This window comes from Arvicanthis niloticus, chromosome 25, assembly GCF_011762505.2.
Source record: "Arvicanthis niloticus isolate mArvNil1 chromosome 25, mArvNil1.pat.X, whole genome shotgun sequence".
Lineage (NCBI taxonomy): Eukaryota > Metazoa > Chordata > Mammalia > Rodentia > Muridae > Arvicanthis > Arvicanthis niloticus.
The window spans coordinates 33,975,055-33,990,331 of NC_133433.1; the positions used below are offsets into that span (position 1 = coordinate 33,975,055).

The 15,277-nt window shown below is 34.8% G+C and overlaps 1 protein-coding gene across 7 annotated transcripts in view; it reads right to left on the reverse strand.

Moving 5' to 3' along the window:
• Positions 1–15,277, reverse strand: part of C25H8orf34 (chromosome 25 C8orf34 homolog) — a 394,450-nt gene that overhangs the window by 68,530 nt on the left and 310,643 nt on the right. For 6 of the 7 annotated variants that reach the window (XM_076924364.1, XM_076924363.1, XM_076924361.1 and 3 more), the window contains one exon: positions 14,817–14,893. In XM_076924364.1, the coding sequence (XP_076780479.1) occupies positions 14,817–14,893 (77 nt within the window). Of the gene's footprint in view, positions 1–13,477; positions 14,041–14,816; positions 14,894–15,277 lie in introns of those variants that run through there. The other variant, XM_076924365.1, reaches the window with a different exon arrangement.

A 15,277-nucleotide genomic window follows, 5' to 3' on the forward strand; every position in this document is an offset into this window, starting at 1 on the left:
GGAAGAGACCAATACCTGGGATAAAGTAGGTGCCCAAGAATCAATGGGAGTGTTCTTAGCTGTGACTCATAGCATTGGGCATATGGAACCTGTGGAGGCTACCTCCTGTAGCCAGGCAGAAATCCCAATGGGCAATAAGGACACCAACTCATCCACAAAACTTTCGACTCAAAAATTAATCCTGGCTACAAGAAATGCAGTGATGAGGGATGGAACAGAGACTGAAGGAATGGCCAACCAATAACCGGCCCAGCTTGAGACTCATCCCCTGGGCAAAGAATAATCTCTTACATTAGTAAGGATACTTTGTTATGCTTGCTGATGGATAGGCTGGTTACACTGAGTCACAGCTTACATGACTGTGAAATATGAGTGATACTGTGGTTATGATTTGTTCCCAAAAGGCAAACATAAGCTCATTTTCTAGTGTTTCCAGTGTTGGGAAGGTCCTAGGGATTCTGCTCTTATGAACAGATTAAGGCTAAGATTGGATTTGTCTGCAATAGAATTGATTTTCTCTTTTAAGAACTCCAAGCAAAAGCAAGTTTAATTTCTCTCCCTATTCCTGTTCTCTCTCTCTCTCTCTCTCTCTCTCTCTCTCTCTCTCTCTCTCTCTCTCTCTCTCTCTCTCTCTCTCACACACACACACACACACACACACACATACACACACACACACACACACACACACACACACACACACACACACACACACTTCTTTTATCAAAGCAGGTTTTACTATATTTTAAACCCCTTGACTTTAGACTTCCTTATCAATAGACCCAAGATTTAGGTAAATTTCTGTACACTCTGTACATTCAAAATTACTTGGAATGTGTTATATATGAAGACAAACACTTCAGAAGCATTAATATTTAAAGTTGAATAACCAGGCAGTTGCATGAAGATTTCGCGTAAGTGGCAGACTGTCTCGTATAGTTGTTATGAGAATGAGTATTTCTCAACCACAATTGTTATAAGAATGAGGAAAAATGACCTGTGAGAAATACCTGGAAGAGTATCAGTTTTCCTTTATGGACAAAAATAAAGGTGGCAGCAGGTTGGATATGGAGCACTTCAATTTACCTCAAATAAGTTCAAAATGAGACTGATGGGGGTTTTGTTTGTTTTTGATGCAAGGTCACACTGTGTAGTCCTGGTTGGCCTTGGAAGTCCCTATATGCAGAGCAGGCTGCCTTCAATCTCCCAAGAGTTCTTCCTGCTTCTGCCTCCAGAGTGCTGACACTGACAGTATGCACCACCACATCCAGCAAACATATGATAGTTGTATCTGAATTCTTCCATAAGAGAGCATTTCAATCTAGTTTTAAAACATTGCTTTCCACATATGTTCTAGAAGCTCACTTTTGATGTGTTTTGTAAATACAGGACCTAGAACTTTCCAGTATCATTCAAGTGAAACTAAGTCAAGTCGTTCATGCTTACACTAACAGCCAGATTGGCAGCAATGCCATATCATGTTCAAGCATTCATTGCAGTTGAAACTTTTTCTATGTAAGCAGAAAAAAAAAATAATTCTACACAGAGTGGAACTTCAAGGGTAGAGATGACAGTGTACCCTTATAATCCTAGCTAGTTAGGACGGTGAAGCAGGAAGATTGTGAGTTTGAGACTAGCCTGGACAACTTGAGAAGAAATCTCATCTCACAACAAAAAAAAATATTTAGGGCATCTGATTCAGTCACAGACAATTTGGTAGTGTGTGTAACAGCCTGAGTTCAGTTCCAAACACTGGAAAACTAAACAAATCCATAATGGCTGTCGTACAGGTTCCCATCATGCTATGCTCCAAAGCCTATACAGGTTCTAGAAATCTGGGCTGTGCTTACGAGACTAGATTTAGTGCTTTAAGTGAAGTTAAAGACCTATCATCTGATTTTTGAAGCATGCAACACTGTTCCTTTTGGAATAAAGCTGGGAGAAACACATAAGTAACAGCAATAAACTGGAAGATTGTCAGAATGACTTTTGTTCCTTCAGTTCAACTCACCAAACCTGCCTTCACTGTCCCCAGAGTGCCCAGGACATACGTCACAATGGGCTAAGTACTGATTATCTTGAGAGCAATATGAGTCATTACAATTCAAAAATCTATCATCTTGTTATATTATTGGTTAAACTATTCTAATGTTGATAATCACATCATTGAAATCTCTGGACTGACATCAAGCAGGGCTAACACAATCCAGTTGCTTATTCTGTAAGCTACACTGCCATCTATTTGCAAAGATTCAGAGCAAGCCTTGAAGAGCTATGCAGTGCTCTGAGATGTGAAGGGAGGTTCTTTTGGGACTTTTTTTTTTCACATATTTAAAATGGAAACAGCAATACTTACATGCTTTTTAAACTAATATGAGAGCCTCTAATAAGCTGAAGTGCACATACTAATCTAAGTTATTGATTTTTGAGAACTGGCCTCAGAGCTGTGGGAAGACAACTTTCAGCAGTCTGTTTTACCGACGGTGAAACCAGCTATTTATTTGACATTTGTACCTTATGACTGAGCAAAGTTCTAATAGTCACAGATAAATAAATACATTGTGTATCCACTTCCAATAGACAAAGAATGCCCTAGTAAAGATTTCTAGTTTCCCTATATATTAACAGTTGTATGAAGAAGACACTGGGTCATGAAATGAAGCACATTGTCCTGCAGTTGTTCAGGATGAATTTAGTTAGGAATGGGGTCGGAGGGTTTTCTTTGGTGTTACTATGCATTATTGAGTGAGACCTAGAACTCAGTGTCTCAGGGCACATTCCTCAGCAGCTTCACACACACACACACACACACACACACACACACACACAAGGACACATATACATGCACACAAACACAGTAAAATTCAGTATTTCACAAATCTAGATTTTAAAGTATTTGGTTAAAAATTTGCATTTTTTTAAAAAATAAGTGTGTTCGTGCTAGCTAGGATATCTCTTTGAGGAGGAGACAGTTTCTAAAGGCTTCTATCAATTAATCTTGATTTTTAATATTTTAATCTTTTAAAAGATTTAATATTTTAATCTTTTAAAAGATTGACTTTTTTTTCTCTTTCTCTCTTTTTAAGTTGAGGAGCTATTGGAAATGACAGTCAAATGTTTTATTAAATGTCCAAGGATTGAATTTATTAGATATGCCTTCAGATTATTTAAAATATAAGAAATTTTAACTGTGGTCTCTTCTGTCCAATCTTAATCAGTCTCACAAAAGTTTAATGACTTTCTGCTTAATATACTTGGATATGCTTCATTCTTTTTAAAATAGTTATTAATTTACTTATTTTATGTATATGACTGTTCTATCTATGTGTATACTTGCGTGCCAGAAGAGGGCATCAGATTGTATTACAGATGGTTGTGAGCCACCATGTGGTTGCTGGGAATCGAACCCAGGACCTCTGGAAGAGCAGACAGTGCCCTTAACTGCTGAGCCACCTCTCCAGTCTGCTTAATTATTACTTAACCAAAAGAAACAAAAGTTTTCAGGCTTTTAAAGGCATTCAAAATTTTCAAGGTGAATTTTTCTGAAAAGAAAAATATATTTTAGCTATTTAGGGCATTAAGCCATGAGAGTGGTTAATAAGGTAGAAAAATAGTCATAAGGTACAAAAGGATCACAGAGTTATAAATTTCAGTATTACTATATAAGAAAATAAATGCCAAATTTTAGGACAGCCCAAATTGTAGTATGTTTAAAGTTTTTTTTTTTTTTAAATGATAAATTTACTTTTGTTTTTACTTTAAATTCTTAAGTTTTAAGTAAAATCTTTACTTTTAAGGCAAATCATATACACAGACAACCAAAGCCAATATGCCCATGTGTAAGTCCATACTCCATTGCAGAACATTGCATGGGAGGGGATTTATGCACAATGCCGTAAACATGGTCAGGCACAATGGCTAGGGAGATCACGGGTCCGTCTGGAGAATGTACTGATAGTGTTTTGGTGATGTGTCATGTTACCAAACAGCCCTCTAAATGTTTTATGTTTATATCCTTAGACTTGTGCTGTTCTCGTCCTTGGTCAGAGAAGCTGCTCACTGCGGAACACAGTAGTTAATACCTTCCCTCTTCTTTAGATTCCTTTAGCTGCAAATCATGTGGGCTGGGATGTGCTTGTCTCTATTTTTGAAGAATGGATTCTACATGACTCCTCAACTTTTGTGATCTCCACATTTCCTGACAACATTCAATATTCTTCTCTTCAGGCATTAAACATTTTTTTTTTTTAATTTCCATCACTGATAAAGTAATCTTTCCAGACTGTTTCTTTCCAGAAAGTCTCACTATTAAAATGTAAATACTTTCCTAATAAATATTTTCAAAACCTGCACAAAAATCTAAGAGGAAATGTGGAATTTCCAGAAATTCTGACTTAAGTAAGTACAGACGTCCGTTTTAGAATTCTTATGAAATACAAGTATTTTCTTTTTGAGTTGTGACATCATGGAAAAATATTTGCTTACAAATTATCCAGCTTTCTTTTTACCCCAAAACAGAGTTTGTGTTATTTCTGGATCAAGATTTCCCAATGGGCTGACCAAAATAACTAGAAGCTAAGATTTTGATCACACCTCTAATTCTTGAGATTCTTGTGAATACTATTTAAGCTTTACTTCTGAAATTATGCAAGAATCACTAGACAAAATACATTTTAGTAGACTCAAATTAAGTTCAAAACTGATTAATATGTCTCACTAGTCAATAAAAAAACCACCACCACCACCAACAACAAAAATTACCAGACTTCTATAGAAAAAGGAAAATTTTCAGTGTTACCTGGCATGATAGTGTATAGTAGTAATTTCAACACCTGAGAAACAGTGACAGGAATTTTCTGTGTTTGATACCAGCTTAAGCCACATAAAGAGACTACATGTACACACACAAACACACACACACACACACACACACACACACACACACACACTAGCATTAAACAGAAATGAACATATATTTTTAAAACTATATTCAAGAAATATTACAAGGAGCAATTAGTTATTATATGATAGTTTATTTTGTTGACTTTGTAAAATAAAATTAAAATGAGACTCTGCCTCCTTTACATTAAACACGTAACATTATAATGACGAAGACCTGAGTAGCACAAAACCCTCACTGCTACCTTGTTAGAGTGAATCCATTATCACAATACAGCTTTGGATCATCTTGGGGTGGGGCTCCAATCTAGCCTCATTATTTAGATACAAAGAAAACTTCCATTTATAAATCATATAAGATCATTGGTAAAAGGGGGGGGGGATTTTTTAACACAAAAAATTAAAAATCAGTAAATGCTGTGCCATTATTCTTCAGAATGTATTAATATGCAAAGAAAAATATCAAACTAATAAGAAAGGAATGGCGTAATACTGTGGACAGAAGGTGAGGGTTTCCAATCCACTGTACTGCTGGTGGGTAATGGGAAGGGGGACGCTTGGCTGAGTTAGAGAAAGTAACATAGCAAATGAGTTTTGGAAACATTACTAGTTTCTTGACTCATAATACCATGGAAAGAACTGAAGTTCAACTGACTGGAAAGTTTAAAAGAAAACTGCAAAGAAAAATGTACATGGTTATCTAATATTGAAAAGGACAGTAAGTACCTAAAGAATGAAAAAACTTACATGAAAAAAATATGGTTTGGGTATAATTAAATGTTTATAATATTTAGTGCTAAACTGAAAGTTATTGAAAATACTTGGGAGAAAGGGGATGACATCTGTATTGTGAATAAATAAAATATCTAATAAAAAAAAATTTTTTTAAAAGAAAATACTTGTGAGCTGGAATGAGTTACTATAGTAATATAATAAATGCTAGTAAAGTCAATTGGGGGGAAAAAATCTCAAGAAGGACAAGACCAGTGGAACAGGAAAAAGCAATAAAAATCCACAATCTAATAAATAATATGTCAATGTATTGGTTAATGTGGTCAGCAAGATGATCATGCAAACCATAGGACCTGATTTAAATTCCCAGAAACCACATGAAGGGGACAGGAAAGAACTAACTCTACAAAGGTATTCTCTTCTCTCCCCATGCACTCCACGGCACATGTACCTACTACACACATCATACACATACACAGTGAAAATAAATATGTCTTTTAAAAAGATCGATATAAGGCCTCTTGTCACCAAACATGCCAACCTGAGTTTAATCCCAGAAACCCACATGGTATAAAGAGAAAAACAAATCCTGCAAGTTGTGCTCTGACCAACACACAAACCCCATTGCCCTCCTATGCATGTACACATGTATGTATACACACACACTAAACAAATAAATAAACATAAAGATTAATTTTTACATATTCATTAGTAATCAAATAAGTGCAGTTAATTAAGATATTAGAAGACAAAACATTTCATTTTATAATTACAGACATGAGAAAATAATTTTACGAGATTTTAATTTTTATTTTCATTTATATATGTTAAAAGACTGTTTAATCCTGGAAAGTGAATTCAATGCTGGGCAAACAAGCCAAACAGACTTTTTTGGAACAGATCAAGAATTTTAAAATACCAGAGGCTTTGGCCTTTTTTAAGAATTTAGTCTACATGGAGTGCTCAGACACTATCTATAATTTATATGTAGTGTTTCCTCTAAAGAATTGCATCCATGAATAAAATACCAAGCAAACTAAGTCAGTGTTTGCAGCCCTTTTTACATCAAAACAAACAGAGAAAATTAATATTTGTGCAACACATCAAGGGACTCAGAATTAGCTGTTTGCCAGGAAATGAGACATAAATAATTACCCACAAGGCTGCAAAGCTGAGTTCTCAGTAATCCATCATCTACTGCTTATGGCCCTTGACCATAATGATAGCATGGGACAAACTGGTAGGAAAATACAACTTTAAACCCTGTCATTTGTCCAAATATGACAATACTATCTTCTTGTTTCACACTGAAGTGTAAATCTAACTTTCAAAAATAATTAAGACATTAACACACCATAAGACAAGGCTACACTAATATACACATTCTTCATCTAGCCTTATAAAATTCTGTGAGAATATGCTCATTGTTTTATTTAAAATGAAGAAAATAAGGGCCTGGAGAGATGGCTCAATTATCAAGGCCACGAGCTGCTCTTCCAAAGGACCTGGGTTCAGTTTAAAGCAGCCACAGTGCAGCTCACATGTCTGTAACTCCAACCACACACAGATCTAAGGCCTCTCCTGGTCTCTAAGGGCACTAGACACTCAGTTGGTGCATTGATATATGTGCAAAACACTCATTCATGTAGAGCTTTTGAAATTAAATAATTTAAAAATCCTGCAAGAATAATAAAAGGAAATTTTGTAATATGTATCATGTTAGATCAACATATAGAAAGGATACTTTTTTCAGTTTTTTTGAATAAACACATTCCTGAAACCCTAGTTATGTATATAACCATTGTCTATAATGAGAAAAAATTGGTGTAAATGATTGTGATTAAAAGATGAAATCTACAAATGTGTAAGGTTCTATGGGAAAGTCCTCTATATCTGGTTGTTTTAGAAGATCTACAGAGTTTTCTTAGTTTAAAAAAAAAAACGCAAGAATATATATTAAAAAAAAAAAAACCTTATAGGGAACACAATGCTTTTCTATATCCATTAAAGGAGTCAGTATTAATTTGACCCATGAAGCTCACCTGTTATACAAGTTATAATCAGACATCGTAGGATTTCCATCTTAGCACAAGCATAATTCACATGACATTTTTTCAGCTTCAGCTCAGTTACAAATAAAACCAATCTAATTTGAAGGAGCCAAAACTAACTTCAAAATATTGAAAATATCAAGAGATGCTTCCTGTTTTGCTTGTCATCTTTGCAAAAATCCATGATTCATGATATAATCTCTAGAAAAGAACTCGATGTCCCACATCTTCTTGGGTTTTGTCTACCCAAGATCGATCACATACTTTTACACTTGTGCATATTTTGTCATTCTCCTGTCACATTACCTTAAAACATAAGTGTAAAATTTAACTAATCTCAGTAAATACATGTCATATTTTCACTCCAATTTACTAAAATGACATAGACAGCTTGAATTGCTTGCCAAAGCCACCATCAATGTCGGAACATTTATTATGCCATATTTTAACATGTTAGGCCAGTTTTCATTGGTGAATATAACATTTAGAATTTATATTTTTCAAAACTCATACATGTTTTAGAAAATAATATTTGCATAGATTTGGTTCAATATTTCCACCGCTGATGTTTTGGAAATCAATATCCCTGAAACTTAAAAAAGAAAAAAACAAATCCCACCCTGTCCCAAAACTTGCTCAGATACACTTGTCCACTGTAGGACCTCATTTCCAACAGCTTGATTGGCATCCTGGAACTGTAAGTCATAGAAGCCAAGTAAAATTCCATGAAGAAAATGATTTAAAAAAAAAAAAAAAAAAAAAAAAACCCTGCAGTGCCGAACCAAGTAGGCACTCATCATTGCTCTGTAGAGAAAATTCATTGCCACCAATACCTGCCAGCACTCTGTCAACTCATTGTTTCAGGACACAAAATTTGCTATATTTAAGACTTTTACTGGTGAGATGGTAATGAACATTCATTTCTTTTGCTTTTCATTTTGCAAGAGAAAAGTCAAATAAAATATGCTTAGACTTAAGTTCATAAATGCTGATTATCTATATGTTTTCCGTGCAAGCTATCTAATGCAAGGAAAATATTACAACTTCTTCACCAAGCTATTCAATTTCTGTATCAATTTGCATAGAATTATATATCCTATAAAATATGGAAAATGATTTACTTATTATGATACTATACTTCCCTGTGGAAAGGTATTTGTAGGGTGTCTCAAAATATCACCTTGTAAAGATGATAAAGCAGAAAGAATGCTTACGAGGTAGATTTGTTGGGGGTGGTTAATAGCCACATTAGTAAGAAACAAGGGAGAGAGCAGAGATGGCAAAATCCAGGGTTAGGTAAATAGTCTAATAGTCATTCATATATATTGAAGGTGTATGAGCATATTATGTTGCTTTAAATGTACACATGTGTGACTTAAAAAAGAAGGGATGAAGATCTGAGAGGTGGGAAGAAACAGAAAAATTAATCTCCCAGGTGAGCACATCCTGCTTGGTCTGAACAACCAGGCAACTGGAGAAGAAACTTGAAGGTATGTCATCACCTTGCATATTGTAAAGTTCATATGACTACAGCAGATTACACATCTCCTCCAGGCTTAGCAACCAATGTTCACTGTGTAATGGAATTTCTCTTTTAATATAATTCCCTAAAGCATCCAGGATTTAATATAAGAAGATTCTATTCTGCATATTAACATTCAGGGAGGAAAAAGATATGCAACAGAGACATAGCTGACCTATGCACTGCATTTGAGGATTAATTTTTAAATGAACAAAAACCAATTCATCAAATTCTCCCCAGGATAAAGAACTCATTATGGAGCAATGCCCTTGCTGTCAAAACTTTCTGAAGTTGTTTGTACTACAGATGCTGTGAACACATTTTTAAAAAACTTTCAACCTTTGAATTATCAAAAAATCTACTATATTTGGACTTTACAAAATTTGTGCATTTTAAAGTTCATATGCATATAGGGCTGTTGGCAAATGAACCAAGCATACAAATTTCTGCTTCCAGGAAGATACAAGTCTCAGTACTGAGTAGAAGTTAAAAATATCAGCAAAGAACAAAAGCCCAAACCACCCACTGTGCAGTAAAGGATTAAATACAGCAGATGCTTTATTTACTAATTCACAAAACACAATAGCACACAGTCTTAAAACTAACCAACTTGGCATCTAATTCAGCTAAGTAGGAATTTTACTGAGATAATTTCTGGAATCTCCAGAACACTTAGGTGGCCACAGGTAACATGTGTGGAGTGTCTTGTTTTTCTTCTCACTGTTGGGGTCTCTTTTGTCCTGACACCCTTGTCTCTTCCACCTCTTCAACTGGAAAATTTAAGCAAAACTAATCTATAAAACCTTTTCTTTTCGTAAAAAGCTACGTCTTAGAAACCAATCCTTCAAACTGCAGCTTTTCACTGTGTTTAATCTAATGATGAGTTCTTTGGTAGTAGCCAATTGGGATGGCCTAGATTGTGTGTTTTTTATGCTTCAGGTAGCTATTTAACAAGGATTTAGAGTGAAAAGAAGGTTTACATTGAGAAATATGAGTTGTCTGTGGCCTGTTCCAGGATGCATTCTAAAATGTTGTGAGACCTCAGTTTGTTCACTTAAAAGTAAGTGCAACTTAATTCTCAGGATGGATATTGCATTCAAAGTGATTATGTCACAGAAAGACAAAAGTCCAAGAATATTAATGTCCAGTGTGTGAAATGCTTCATGAAGCAACAGTGCTCCACACATTTGTGCTATTGTTAACATTATTCCCACTCTAGACAATTTTACACATTTCCCTCAGTAAATAATACTCTTCAGAAGGAAAATACAAACTTTCCATAACTTCTGAGCATATCAGAAAACCTCAGCAGAAGTCCTCTTAATTTTTATTCTATTGTCAGTAAGCCATAGTAACCAGAAAGTCTTATGGGAGTCACTGGATAAAATATTTATGAAGGAAGAAGTCAATAAGACATTGAAGAACAAATGTCTTTCCTGATCCTCTTTCATCTTTGCTCTGTGTTCATGTATTTAATCAGTATCTTGAAAACAAAATTAAAAAAAAAAAAACTGAGATCAAGAGAGCTGTAAGAACTGGGAAATTTGGAAAACCTTTAGGTAAATCTTGATCAATCATTTACCTCAAACATCTGTCTATGACACTCTGGAAGCTAAGCCACAGCGGCCAATACCTGCTGCTAGGTATTTTCCTTTTGAATACTTTTTTCCTTTTGTTCACCCATTTTTAATAAAGGGATTTACCTGACAAATCCAGTTTTAATCTGCATGGATTATGTGTATGCTAAAAAGCTTTCCAGAACATAAAAAAAAATGAGAAAAATTCCAGAAGAATGATTTGCTTTGAGGGGTATAAAAGGATTAAAATTAAATTCTAAATCTAATTATTACCTTTCTAATACTAAATATTCAGAAAATATTGAAAGCATAGATTCATCCATGAGGAAAAATGTCTAAAGGGCTGAGTTCACTTCTGCATGCACATCACCCAACAGGGAGGCTAGTGAACACAATATGTGGATGAAATAGCTTCATTATTTGTGACATAATTATACTTTTGCAGAATACCACTGAAAATTTGCTTTGACACATTTTATATTTATGGCAATAATAGAAAAGTCATTTTTGCTTCAGTTCCCTATTAACACAGAAATATTACATTATCTTTGGCTTCCTGAAAATAATGTCCAGAAATACTTCAAATGCATACTTTAAGCAATTTATATGTAAAATATAATCATCTTAAAAATAATTAACTTTTAAAAATCTACATTTTCTTTATATTAAAAGGCGCTACCACCTAAAATTATTATGTTTATAACAGTAATTTATCTTTTTATTTTTTAATATTACTCATTGCCAAAATAGATTTAAATGTATTAGCTAATGTTAAATGGAATCAAAGAAGTTTTAGAAATTCTAAATCTAATAGAGGAATGATAAAAAATTCTTATACAAGAAAACTTTTCATTAAAAAAGCATTGCTCAATCATTGTGGGAAGACGGTAAACTCTCTAAGTGCCAACATAAAGTCATTTACAAATCATTTGATTAAACAAAGTTAATTTTTCCACTGGTATATCAGAAGTTCTAAAGTAAGCCAACATTGTAGGCAGAGATTAATTTGAAAAGGCTATTAGAAAAATGAATCTTTTAGTAGTATCATTTTTAATTAAAAAATACGTTTTGTTTTAACCAAACAGGTTAATCATCTAGCTCAGACTGGCCTCCAACTAGATATGTTCTTAATCAACTCTTGTTCTTTCTGCTTCAACCACTTAAGTGGTAAAATTATAGGCATAAGCAACTAAGCCTAGTCTAATAGTATCATTTTAGAAATGCAAGGAGAAATATAAACTTTTTCAGTGTTCTTAACCACTGAACCATCTCTCCAGTCCCTTAAAGGCTTATTGTTATCATCTGCTATTCCAGAGGTACTGAGTTCAATTCCCAGCAACCACATGGTGGCTCACAACCATCAGTAACCGGATTCAGTGCCCTCTTCTGGTGTGTCTTATGAGAACGACAATGTACACACATACATAAAATAAATAAATAAATCCTTAAAAAAAAAAAAAAAAAAAACTCAAGAAAATCATAAGTGACAAGTTCTTACAGCCTGAACAGTAATCCAGCTTTACTATCGTATGATGATGGATATGCACTGACGTTTATAAGTGAGAAAATGTTCCTTTCAATAAAAGTTGATGAAATTCTCATTTACCATTAAAAAACTAATATTGTGTTTGAGACAAACACATTTATGCCTTTATAGGAAGTATGCAAAGTATATATTCGAAAGTATACAATGTAAGAATTGGTTGAAAGTATAGATTGCCTGTTGGGTGAATAATTTGTCTTAGATGGGGCATGATGAAAGATTGTGTCATAGATTAAACTGTTAACTTTACATGGCCTAGAATCATCTGAGAATGGGGTCTCAGTTGAGAGACTGCCCATATCAGATTGGCCTGTGGGCATGAGTGATTGTCTTGACTGCCACTGATGTAAGAGGGCTTTGTCCTCTGTGAGTAGTTTCATTCCCTGGGCAGGCAGTCCTGTGTTGTATACTAAAGATAGCTAAGAAGGAACCACCAAGCCAGCAAACAGCATCCCTCCATAGTTTTGACGTCAAGATTCTTCTTGAGTTTTTGGCCTGATTTCCTTCAGTTGTGTGATCTAGAGGCATAAGCCACGTAAGCCTCATCTTCCCCTAAGCTGTTGTGGTAAGATTATCTTAGGATAATAACAGAAAAGAAGCGAAAGTAGCTACTAATATTTGAGTATTAGAAGAAAAGCACTGGTTCTAAGCTGTCACTCTATGAGTAGAACTAAGACTAATAGTTACAAAACAATTGTAAGGTACACAAGAAGTTTAATAGGAATACACTGTTCCAAAAATGGTCTAGAGACTGGGCTTCTTATTTTCTCACCTATGGGTATCCATAGTGGGGACAAGAGGTAGGATAATGGCTGGGAATGCAAGGGCAAGAGAAAGAAGTAACCAGTTGCTATAGAAAATTAAGATGGCTCTACCTGTTTCTAGGGCTCGAACATGCTTAACTCCAAGCCTGGGAATTATTGCTGAGTCATGCCATTAGTGTAACAGACATGCATTATGGACCTACTATGTGCAGAAAAGTGAAGTAGAAAACAAAACATGTCTGCCTTTAATAAGCTTGTATTATGGTAGAAGGATATGGATAAAAAACAAAGTAGTGGGTTTTAGATCATGATGCACAGACAAGTGATACACGAGAAGAATAACAAAAATGTACAAGTTTAATAAAGATCAGGAAGGCTACAGTGAGAAAGTAATATTTTAAAAAAACAGATTGATTTATTTAGTATTTTTAGAATTAACTTTACTATGACATCCAATAGTAGAGATGATAACCTTAAAGAAGTACTGAATGGTTGGAGTGACATTTCATCATAGTTAGCGGCACAGCTTATCATGTATACCCCTAAATTTCATGATTATCTCAAAATGTGTTTGTAAATAGGGTTCTAAAAGAACCGATTCTTTGAAATACAGTTACTATGGCATACTGAACCTAGTGTCAGCTGGGATTCTGGTGACTCATCTTGGGTGAAAGAAGGAATTGGAACAGCAGCAGCAATGAAATGGGAATAAGAGGGTGATGTGGGAAGACAGACAAACATTGATGGAAGAACAGAATGACATGGGAAGAACAGGGTGATGTGGGCAGACCGACATTGATCGATAGCCATGGGTCAGTAGAAATTAACACTGCCTCACACTTCCATCTCCAGAACCAGAAGGAAGTGCACTGTTGCTGTTCACACCACTTGCTCTGTGGCACCTTGTTGTGGAAACAAAGCTCATACACAGAATAGATGAACCCTATAAACACTGTATAAAAGAAAAACACTGTATTAGTCAGAGCATTAGAACAATTCAAAATCTTTTAAAGATTTTTATATTTAGAATTTACATAGAGACTTCTGGTATTTCTGTACTTATTCTTTTAACCCAGAATGTCATTAAAAGTCAAAAAAACAAATCCCATTATACCCTGGTGAAGAGGTAGCAAAAGTCACAAGGACTCCATACGATGATAGCACGCATTAAGGAATATGTCAGCATAGAAGATAGAACACTTACTTTTCCGTTAGGATGCATATAGCTCAGTTGGTTGAAGTTTGACATGGTAACTCACAAGTTCTGAGAATGTACCCAGGTTCTAGCTAAAGCTGATCTCTCAGCAGCTACACTTGGTCTTAGTCAAGCTTCCCACAACTGCCAAAAGAGCTTGACACAGCCTTGCTGTGTACTCAGTGAAGTGGTCCCCTGCTGTTGTTAGAGCTCTACCACTTATAGAAAATAGTGGATGCTATTCAAGTGTTTTTTATAAAATGAATGCTTATTTCTGTTCTGTGTTCTTTGGGGATGTTCTCTTAGTGCTCTCTCTCTCTCTCTCTCTCTCTCTCTCTCTCTCTCTCTCTCTGTTTCTGTCTCTTTCTGTCTCTGTCTCTCTGTCTCTATCTGTCTCTCTCTGTTTCTCTATCTGTCTCTGTCTCTGTCTCTGTCTCTGTCTCTGTCTCTGTCTCTGTGTGTGTGTGTGTGTATGTGTGCTGTTTCTGTATATGTTACAGATTTAACAAAAACAAATAAATGAATATACTTACTGGTTCTGTTAAACTAGATGTTTTCTCAAAATCTTCATTTTCCTCCACCAGAGTTTCTTCTGTCCCAGGGAGAGAATCTATTTTAATTTTTAAAAACAACAAAAGTCACATATTGACTATGCATAAACTACATATATACATATATATGTGTATGTATATATGTATATACATATATATGTATATATATGTATGCATACATGTGCTCATATATGTCTCATTATAAGAATGATATTAACATAATGGATTACTAATTCAAAGAATTATAGAGTTTATGAGAATATTTTTGAATGGCATTTATTCAGCTTATAGATAAATATAAAAACAAACATATTTCCAATTCAGAAGTGTGAAATAACTTTAGGAGAGTACAAGAGCTAGTTACCTTACTCTTACATATAAAACACTGGTTCAGGCTGGAGAGATGACACAGTTGTTTAGAGTGTGTTCTCCAGCTGAACTCA